This window comes from Grus americana, unplaced genomic scaffold (assembly GCF_028858705.1).
Source record: "Grus americana isolate bGruAme1 unplaced genomic scaffold, bGruAme1.mat scaffold_899, whole genome shotgun sequence".
Classification (NCBI taxonomy): domain Eukaryota; kingdom Metazoa; phylum Chordata; class Aves; order Gruiformes; family Gruidae; genus Grus; species Grus americana.
In genome coordinates, this window is record NW_026562089.1 from 4,010 (window position 1) to 12,882 (window position 8,873).

Here is an 8,873-nt window from a genome sequence, read left to right on the forward strand (position 1 = left end):
CGCCCAGAGACTATCTCAGACGTTGAGTTCGGCCTGGTGCATGCCAGCGTCCCGCACTTCGGGGGCAAACGCGACCGGACCCCCACCTCCGGTGAGGGTCCCGCAGCCCTGCCCCACCCACCCACCGACTTCCCCCCCACCCCCAGAGCTGGCATTTGGGGGCTGGGAAGGGCTGCTCAGGCTCCAGTTCCCAGCCCCTAAAGGCAGCGCTTGGGCTGGTTCTGAGCCCCAACACCCTGCAGACCACCCCCCACCCCCCACCAGCTTGTTTTCAGGCCCAGAAACGCAGCACTGGGCTCCATTTCCAAGCTCTGAAAACGCAGCACTTAGTCTCTTTTTTGGGTTGAGCTGCTGAACCCCAGGACTGAGCTGTTCAGCCCCAAACACAGCACTTAGTCCTCGCTTGGGGGGGCTGGCTGGAAACACCCCCCGGGGCTGCTGCTCCTCTGGCCCCTGTGTGAGGGGGAAGAGGGAAGGCACCCACCCACAGCCCAGGGCCCCGGGCAGGGAGTGCTTGGGAACTGGGCGGGGGGCAGGGGGCACCTCCCGCGGGGAGGAACCGGCCCCGGGGCACTGGGGGCAGCACCCACCCACCCCCGGGGAAAGCTTTATTGCATTGGATTACACTTTATTATCGCACCGTTACGGTTACACAGCGTGCTTACAGGACCATCACAAACCAGCACGAGTTCTTTATTCTCTGTAGTTGCAGCAGTATTTAAGCCCCAGCCTCCACACCCCCGCTCCCCACAGCCGCAGCCCCCGCGGGAGCCGGGCCCGGTTCCCCCCAGCCCAGCCGCACCCCGGTCCTGCTCGGGACCCGAACCGGTCGTCGTGTCCCCCCCACATGCCCCGGGCAGCGGCCGGCACTCTTCCCGCCCCTGCGGCACCGGCACCCGCTCGGCGCCGCTCCGGCCTCCGGGGCCGCCGCTGCCCGACACAAGCGGGGAGCAGCCGCCGGCACGGGGACCCGCTCCCACCCACGGCCCGGACCGGCACCCCCGACCCGGGACACGGCCCGCCCGGGCCCGCGTCTGACCGGGTCTCCACCGCTCGGCACCCCCCGGCCCCGGCACACACCGCGGGCGGGCCCGCCCGCGCGAACGGAGACCCCGGCCCGGCCAGACACGCGGGAACCGCGGCCGGAAACTGCGGCCAACCACCACCGCCGCCAGCCACCCCGCTCCCAGCGCCCCCCGGCCCGGCTCACCGGCGCTCCTGGGCCCGCGGGGGACCAGCACCAGCACCAGCACCCGCCGCCGCTCCCCGCCGCCGCCCGCGCACTACTGCCGCCGCCCGCGCACGCGCCCTACAGCCTCCGGACCCGCCAATCCCGGCCCGAGACACCGCCCGGACGCGCCAATCCAGCCCGCCGAGCCTCGGACCGCCCATCTCCGCTCGACCCAATCCCGACCCTTCATGTCGCGCCCCGCCCCGCCCCGCCCCGCCCGTCTCCGCTCGAGCCAATCCCGGCCCGCCATTTCAATCCGCCCCGGTTTATCCCCGGTCTTTTCAATTCGGGCCCGCCCCCCTCTGGCCCCCCGTCTCCGCCCCACCCGTCCCACCGGAGGCTCCGATCCCGCCGCCGCTCCGGGAGACTCGAGGGGTCGCGGCTCTGCTGCGGTAGCCCCGGCAGCCGCTGATGGTGTGCCGGGGAAGGCGGGCGGGCCCGGATTGAAATGGCGGGCCGGGATTGGGCGGAGCGGAGAGCATATACATTGGGGGGATTGAAATGGCGGGTTGGGATTGGGCCCAGCGGAGATGGGCGGGGCGCGACATGAAGGGTCGGGATTGGGTCGAGCGGAGATGGGCGGTCCGCGGCTCGGCGGGCTGGATTGGCGCGTCCGGGCGGTGTCTCGGGCCGGGATTGGCGGGTCCGGAGGCTGTAGGGCGCGTGCGCGGGCGGCGGCAGTAGTGCGCGGGCGGCGGCGGGGAGCGGCGGCGGGTGCTGGTGCTGGTGCTGGTCCCCCGCGGGCCCAGGAGCGCCGGTGAGCCGGGCCGGGGGGCGCTGGGAGCGGGGTGGCTGGCGGCGGTGGTGGTTGGCCGCAGTTTCCGGCCGCGGTTCCCGCGTGTCTGGCCGGGCCGGGGCCTCCGTTCGCGCGGGCGGGCCCGCCCGCGGTGTGTGCCGGGGCCGGGGGTGCCGAGCGGTGGAGACCCGGTCAGACGCGGGCCCGGGCGGGCCGTGTCCCGGGTCGGGGGTGCCGGTCCGGGCCGTGGGTGGGAGCGGGTCCCCGTGCCGGCGGCTGCTCCCCGCTTGTGTCGGGCAGCGGCGGCCCCGGAGGCCGGAGCGGCGCCGAGCGGGTGCCGGTGCCGCAGGGGCGGGAAGGGCGCCGGCCGCTGCCCGGGGCATGTGGGGGGGACACGACGACCGGTTCGGGTCCCGAGCAGGACCGGGGTGCGGCTGGGCTGGGGGGAACCGGGCCCGGCTCCCGCGGGGGCTGCGGCTGTGGGGAGCGGGGGTGTGGAGGCTGGGGCTTAAATACTGCTGCAACTACAGAGAATAAAGAACTCGTGCTGGTTTGTGATGGTCCTGTAAGCACGCTGTGTAACCGTAACGGTGCGATAATAAAGTGTAATCCAATGCAATAAAGCTTTCCCCGGGGGGGGGGGGGGGGGCTGGGTGCTGCCCCCAGTGCCCCGGGGCCGGTTCCTCCCCGCGGGAGGTGCCCCCTGCCCAGTTCCCAAGCACTCCCTGCCCGGGGCCCTGGGCTGTGGGTGGGTGCCTTCCCTCTTCCCCCTCACACAGGGGCCAGAGGAGCAGCAGCCCCGGGGGGTGTTTCCAGCCAGCCCCCCCAAGCGAGGACTAAGTGCTGTGTTTGGGGCTGAACAGCTCAGTCCTGGGGTTCAGCAGCTCAACCCAAAAAAGAGACTAAGTGCTGCGTTTTCAGAGCTTGGAAATGGAGCCCAGTGCTGCGTTTCTGGGCCTGAAAACAAGCTGGTGGGGGGTGGGGGGTGGTCTGCAGGGTGTTGGGGCTCAGAACCAGCCCAAGCGCTGCCTTTAGGGGCTGGGAACTGGAGCCTGAGCAGCCCTTCCCAGCCCCCAAATGCCAGCTCTGGGGGTGGGGGGGAAGTCGGTGGGTGGGTGGGGCAGGGCTGCGGGACCCTCACCGGAGGTGGGGGTCCGGTCGCGTTTGCCCCCGAAGTGCGGGACGCTGGCATGCACCAGGCCGAACTCAACGTCTGAGATAGTCTCTGGGCAAAAATGGGGGCACCGAGGCTTTATTCAAGGGGCAGACAGGGGTGGTACTTGAGCGATGACAGTGATTGATTTACGACCTCGTCACCAGCCCCCAGAGCTGGGGAGCAGCTCTGACTCCGAGCTGGGGGCCCATCAGCAGGAGGGGAACCAGCCGAGCGTCCGGCGCCTGGAGCTGGAAGCAGCAGGAGCTCACGCAGGGCTCGAGCGTCCATTGGGCAGAGCTGGGAGGAGCTGTAGGGCTGGAGCTGTGAGAAACGGGAACGTCCGGTGTCTCGGCTGGGCCCAAAATGACGCAGGGCCGGAGCTGGACAAAAGCCCCCGGGGCTGTCAGGAGCAGGAGCGTCTCTCGGCCGGAGCGGGCAGGGGTGGGACGAGGTGGGACGTCCATCGGCCGGAGCGTGGAGGAGCCGGAGCTGCAACAAGCCGGCGGGTCCCTGAGCCCGTGCGAAAGGCGAGCTGGAAACTGCGACAGAACGAATGCTGCCTGGGGGTCGGAGCTTTTCCCTGGGCCCCCCCAACCCCACGTGACCCCCAGACCCAAGCCGAGGCCACCCCAGAGAAGACCGACCCTTCCGTGACAGCGGGCACAAAGCCACGGCCGGAATCCAGCAGAACCCCCTGCGGGACGCGGGTTTGGAGCGGCGACCATGGACGCCCCCGCACGGGGCAGGCACGGAGCGGTGACCCGAGCAGCGGCGGTGACCGAGGAGCCCAGCCCTTAACGGGGGCGATTCCGTCGCTCCGCACAGCCGCATTTACCATATTTACGGCAAAAATGAGGGACTGAACCCCCTGGGTAACGCCGTGCTGAGCAGCCTGGGCTCCCGCCTCGGCCGGGGAGACGGGGAGCGAGACAGCTCGTCCGTCGGCCGGAGCGTCTCTTACCTGGAGCGGGCGGCATCGGGAGCCGAAATCACACGGGGCTGGAGCTGCAGCTGCAGCCATGCGGGGCTGGAGCGTCCATCAGCCGGAGCTGGAACAAGCCGGAGCTTTCCTGAGGCCAGAGAGGGCAGCAGCCCGGGTTCCCCTCAGCCGGAGCTGTCGGAAGCAGCAGCAGCAGCAGCAGCATCATCTCTTCCCCGCAGCGCCCAGCACCGGGAGCGCAGACGCCTCCGGGCCGGAGCCGGGGCCGAAGCGCCGAGCGCGGGGCTGGAGCCGAGCTGGTGCCGAGCCGGAGCGTCCCTGAGCGGAGCTGGGCCAGGCGGGAGCTGCAATGAAGCGCGTGGGAGCCTTGGGCTGCACGGCCAGCCCCGGCGGGCAGAGGGCCGGGACCGGGCAGGGAGACAGGGCTCCCCGGGCGCCAGACCGCCCCCCCCCAGCCCCGGAACCCCCGGCGTCCCTCACCTGGGCTCGGTGCTGCCGCTCCCGGTCCCTCGGCGCGCTTCGCCGCCCCGCCGGGCCCCGGCTCCGTGCCCGGGAGGGAGACAAGGGCATGGCTGCCGGGACCCGGAGCCCAGCTTGTGCCCCGCGCAGCCGCGGGGGCCGCTGCCGGGAGACTCGAGGGGTCGCGGCCCCGCTGCAGTAGCCCCGGCAGCCGCTGTCGGTGTGCCGGGGAGAGCGGGCAGGGGCTCCGCAGCGAGGCCGGCCCCGGTTCCCGTTCAAGCCCCTAAAGCCGGGAAGGGCCTCAGCTGCCGCCGGGACTGCCCGGGCCGGGCGCCCTCCGGGAGCGGGGCTGAGAGGGAGAACGGGGCGGGACCCGGAAACCGCGACTCCTTGCGGGTCGGCTCTCCCGGAGCGGGTTCAGCGGGGCCGGAGTGAAAGGGCGGGCCGCGATTGGGCGGCGCGGAGATGGACGGGATGGGGCGTGGCCGGAGGGAAAGGGCAGGCCGCGATTGGGCGGAGCGGCGACGGGATGGGGCGTGGCCGGAGGGAAAGAGCGGGCCGGGATTGGGCGGCGCGGAGATGGGCGGGGCACGGGTGGGCTGGTCGGGGGTGGGGGCGGGGCCCGAGAGGGTAGAGCGCTTGCGCGGGCCGGCGGCGCTGTCAGTGTGTGGCGGCGGCCGTGGGGAGCGGACGTGGAGCTGGTGCTGCTGCCGCCCCGCGGGCTGAGGAGCGCCGGTGAGCCGGGCCGGGGGGGCGCTGGGAGCGGGGCGGCGGGCAGTAGTGTCCGGCCGTGGGCCCCCTGCGTCTGACCGGGCCCGAGCCACTGTGCGGGCGGGTTCGCGGTGTGTTCCGGGGGCGGGAGCCTTGCGGTCGACGGCGCCGGGCGGGAGGTGGTCGGGGAGACGCGGCCCGGGCGGGCGATGCGATGCGCTGGGACGGGGGTGCCGCTTGGGTCCGTGCCCGGCGTGACAGCCAGGTCGCGTTCTGTTGGCTCTTCCCCGCTTGTGTCGGGCAGCGGCGGCCGGAGCGGCGCCGAGCGAGGAGGGGCGCCGGCCGCTACACGGGGCGGGTGCCGAGCCCCAGCGGGGGTCGGGTGGGGGGTCGGGGCGCGGCCGGGCTGCGTGGGGGTTCCCGGGCCCGGCTCCCCGCGGATGTTGCCGCGAGTGGGGGGGTGGGGGGAGGGGGGCGTGCTTGGCTTTTAAACAATACTGTAACTAGTACTGCTAATAAAGCTATTGTGTTGGTTTATTACAAGAAGTGTAATGCATAACGATAATTGAAAAATCAAGTGGAATAAAGTGCAATAAAGCTTTCCCTGTCTGGGTGGGTGCCTGCAGTTCCCAAGCACTCCCTGGGCTGTGGCCCCCCTTTCCCTTCACACATGGGCCACAGCAGCAGCCTCAAGGGTGTTTCCAGCCCCCCAAAGGAGAAGGAAGTTCTGTGGTTGGGGCTGAACAGCCCAGCTCAGTCCTGGGGTTCAGCTGCTCCAAAAGTCCCCAGAGTGCTGTGTTTCTGGGCCTGAAAACAAGCTGTGAGGGGGGGGTTGGGGCTCAGAACCAGCCCAAGTGGGGGCTTCTGGGACAGGGAAGAGGTGGCCCAGTGGCTGCTCCCAGCCCCCAAACACTGGGGGGGGTGGTGTCAGGGCTGTGGGACCATTACCAGAGGTGGGGGTCTGGTTTTATTTGCCCCTGAAACATGGGATGCCAGCATGCACCAGGCCAAACTCCCCTCTGAAATGGGGACACACACAACAGGAACACTTTATTCAGGGGACAGACACAGTGGGACAGTTTTGATAGTTGAGTGATGACAGTGATTGACTTACTACCTTATCAACAGCCCCCAGAGCTGCTGTGAGAACACGGAGGCAACAGGAAGATGTAGAGCTGAGGCTGAGCTAAACACTGCAGGGCTGAAGCTGAAACAACGCAGAGCTGGAGCCGTAAGAAAGTCTGTGAGGCTGGGGGGTGAAATAAAGAGTGGGGGGGGGTGGGAGGGGAAACAGCACAGGCCTGGAGTGGAAATCCTGGGGTTCAATAGCTACTGTAGGGTGGGAGATGAAATCAGGATGGCAGGGTTGGAGCTGAAATCACTGCTGTGGGGCTGCGGCTGAGATGTGACAGAGCTGGAGCTGAAGAACGACTGCAGCTGGAGCTGAAACACCAAACCTGGAGCTGAAATCACTCAGAGCTGGAATAAAAACTGTAGTGCCGGGGCTGAAATGTCTGATGTGGGGCTCGGGCTGAAGAATGACTGCAGCTGGAGCTGAAATACCAAACCTGAAGCTGAAATAAAAACTGTACAGCTGGGGCTGAAATCTAACAGAGCTGGACTAAAAACTGTAGGGCCGGAGCTGAAATCTAACAGCTGAAATACTGAACCTGGGGCTGGAGCTGAAAGAAATCCTTCAGGGCCAGAGCTGAAATAAATACTGTACGGCCAGAGCTGAAATCACTCAGAGCTGAAATAAAAACTGTAGGGCCAGGGCTGAAATCACTGCTGTGGGGCTGGAGCTGAAATACCAAACCTGGAGCTGGAGTTGAAATCAAAACTGTAGGGCTGGGGCTGAAATCACTCAGAGCTGAAATAAAAACCACAGGGCCTGAGCTGAAATCACCCAGAGCTGGACTAAAGATGGCAGGGCTGGAGCTGAAATCACTGCTGTGGGGCTGGAGCTGAGCCAGGACAGAGCTGGGGCTGAAGAACGACTGCGGCTGGAGCTGAAACACCGAACCTGGAGCTGAAATAAAAACTAGGGCCAGAGCTGAAATCACTCAGAGATGAAATAAATATTGTAGGGCTGGAGCTGAAATCACTACTGTGGGGCTGGGAGTGGAGCTCAAATCTAACAGCTGAAATACTGAACCTGGAGCTGAAAGAAATCCTTCAGGGCCAGAGCTGCCATAAGAACTGTAGGGCTGGGGCTGAAACATGACAAAGCTGGAGCTGAATAACAACTGTGCCTGGAGCTGAAAGAAATCCTTGAGGGCAGGGGCTGAAATACAGAGTGTAGGGCCTGAGCTGAAATCACCCAGAGCTGGACTAAAGATGGTAGGGCTGGGGCTGAAATCACTGCTGTGGGGCTGGGAATGGAGCTGAAATCTAACAGCTGAAATACTGAACCTGGAGCTGAAATAAATACTGTAGGGCCTGAGCTGAAATCACCCAGAGCTGGACTAAAGATGGCAGGGCTGGAGCTGAAATCACTGCTGTGGGGCTGGAGCTGAGATGTGACAGAGCTGGGGCTGAAGAACGACTGCGGCTGGAGCTGAAACACTGAACCTGGAGCTGAAATAAATACTGTAGGGCCAGAACTGAAATCACTCAGAGCTGGAATAAAAACTGTAGGGCTGGAGCTGAAATCACTGCAGTCGGGCTGGGAGTGGAGCTGAAATACAGACCAGAAGGGCTGAGGCTGAAATCACACAGAGCTGGGCTAAGGACCATAGGCCTGGGGCCGAAATCACTGCTGTGGGGCTGGAGCAAACCCAAAGACCACAGAACTGGAGTTCAAATAAAAACTGTAGGGCTGGAGCTGAAATTTCCCTGGGCTGGAGCTACACCGATGCAGGGCCGGCCTTGGGCTGCACGGCCAGCCCCGGCGGGCAGAGGGCCGGGGCCGGGCAGGGCCGTCCCCAGCGAGGCCCCCGGGGCTGGGGCTCCCCGGCAGGGCCCGGCCCGCGCCCAGCAGCCGCCCCCGGCGCCAGACCGCCCCCTCCCAGCCCCGGAACCCCCCGGCGTCCCTCACCTGGGCTCGGTGCTGCCGCTCCCTGTCCCGGTCCCTCACCGCGCTTCGCCGCCCCGCCGGGCCCCGGCTCCGTGCCCGGGAGGGAGACAAGGGCATGGCTGCCGGGACCCGGAGGCGCCCCTCACCCGGGCCCTTCCCGGAGCCCCCGGCCGCCGCTTCCTGCCCCGGGGAACCCAGCGCCTCTCCCGCTTCCCTCCCCTTCCGTTCCGTTCCGTTCCCTTGCCCGGCCCCTCCCGCCCCTCCCCGCAGTTCCCACCCCCCCCGGGGTTTGCCGGGACCGGGGCGGGGAAAGGGGCGGGGTCTGCCTGGGCCCGGGGGGGACACGGGGGAAGGGGGGGGACACACAAGAGCTGGCGGGGTGGCCGTGGCACAAAGGGTGTCGGCAGGAGGGTGGCTGTGCCCCACAGCCCCCCCCAGGCAGGGCAGGCAGCAGACATCACTTGGGGGGTCTTTTGGCGGGGGGGGGGGTGTTGCATCCTTTCCCCCCCTCAAGCGTTGTACTCTTTGCTCTCCAGCGTCCAGGATGAAAGGGCAACGGGGAAAAAAAGCCCATGGGTTTCCCTCGGGTCACCCCCCATCCCCTGGGGTCACCCCCTGTGGTGG

The 8,873-nt window shown here is 67.4% G+C and overlaps 1 protein-coding gene and 1 long non-coding RNA gene across 5 annotated transcripts; both read right to left on the minus strand.

The window, feature by feature from the left end:
- Nucleotides 1-3,183: 3,183 nt before the first annotated feature.
- On the minus strand, nucleotides 3,184-5,790 carry LOC129201270 (translation initiation factor IF-2-like). The gene is made up of 5 exons (XM_054812395.1): nucleotides 5,775-5,790; nucleotides 5,391-5,578; nucleotides 4,544-4,805; nucleotides 4,085-4,172; nucleotides 3,184-3,612 (listed from the first exon to the last, which is right to left on the minus strand). Exons 1-5 carry the CDS (start codon nucleotides 5,788-5,790, stop codon nucleotides 3,270-3,272), a joined length of 897 nt encoding a protein of 298 aa, XP_054668370.1. The 3' UTR covers nucleotides 3,184-3,269.
- A 167-nt stretch (nucleotides 5,791-5,957) lies between these two features.
- LOC129201271 (uncharacterized) lies at nucleotides 5,958-8,477 on the minus strand. Of its 4 annotated transcripts, none has more exons than XR_008575351.1 (3): nucleotides 8,271-8,477; nucleotides 6,182-7,242; nucleotides 5,958-6,051 (listed from the first exon to the last, which is right to left on the minus strand). It is a non-coding gene; the product is annotated as an uncharacterized LOC129201271 (long non-coding RNA). The 4 variants fall into 4 exon arrangements; XR_008575348.1 differs by lacking the exon at nucleotides 8,271-8,477 and adding an exon at nucleotides 7,805-8,264 and having other exon boundaries at nucleotides 6,182-7,256; XR_008575349.1 differs by lacking the exon at nucleotides 8,271-8,477 and adding an exon at nucleotides 7,646-7,676 and having other exon boundaries at nucleotides 6,182-7,256.
- Nucleotides 8,478-8,873: the final 396 nt, after the last annotated feature.

Excerpts from the sequence above, each read along its gene's own strand:
- LOC129201270 (XM_054812395.1), bottom strand. Across the intron at positions 4,173-4,543 it reads AGCGGCAGCACCGAGCCCAG|CTCCGGCTGATGGACGCTCC; the intron begins GTGAGGGACGCC and ends GGCTTGTTCCAG. Across the intron at positions 3,613-4,084 it reads CCCGATGCCGCCCGCTCCAG|CTCCGGCTCCTCCACGCTCC; the intron begins GTAAGAGACGCT and ends GGCTTGTTGCAG.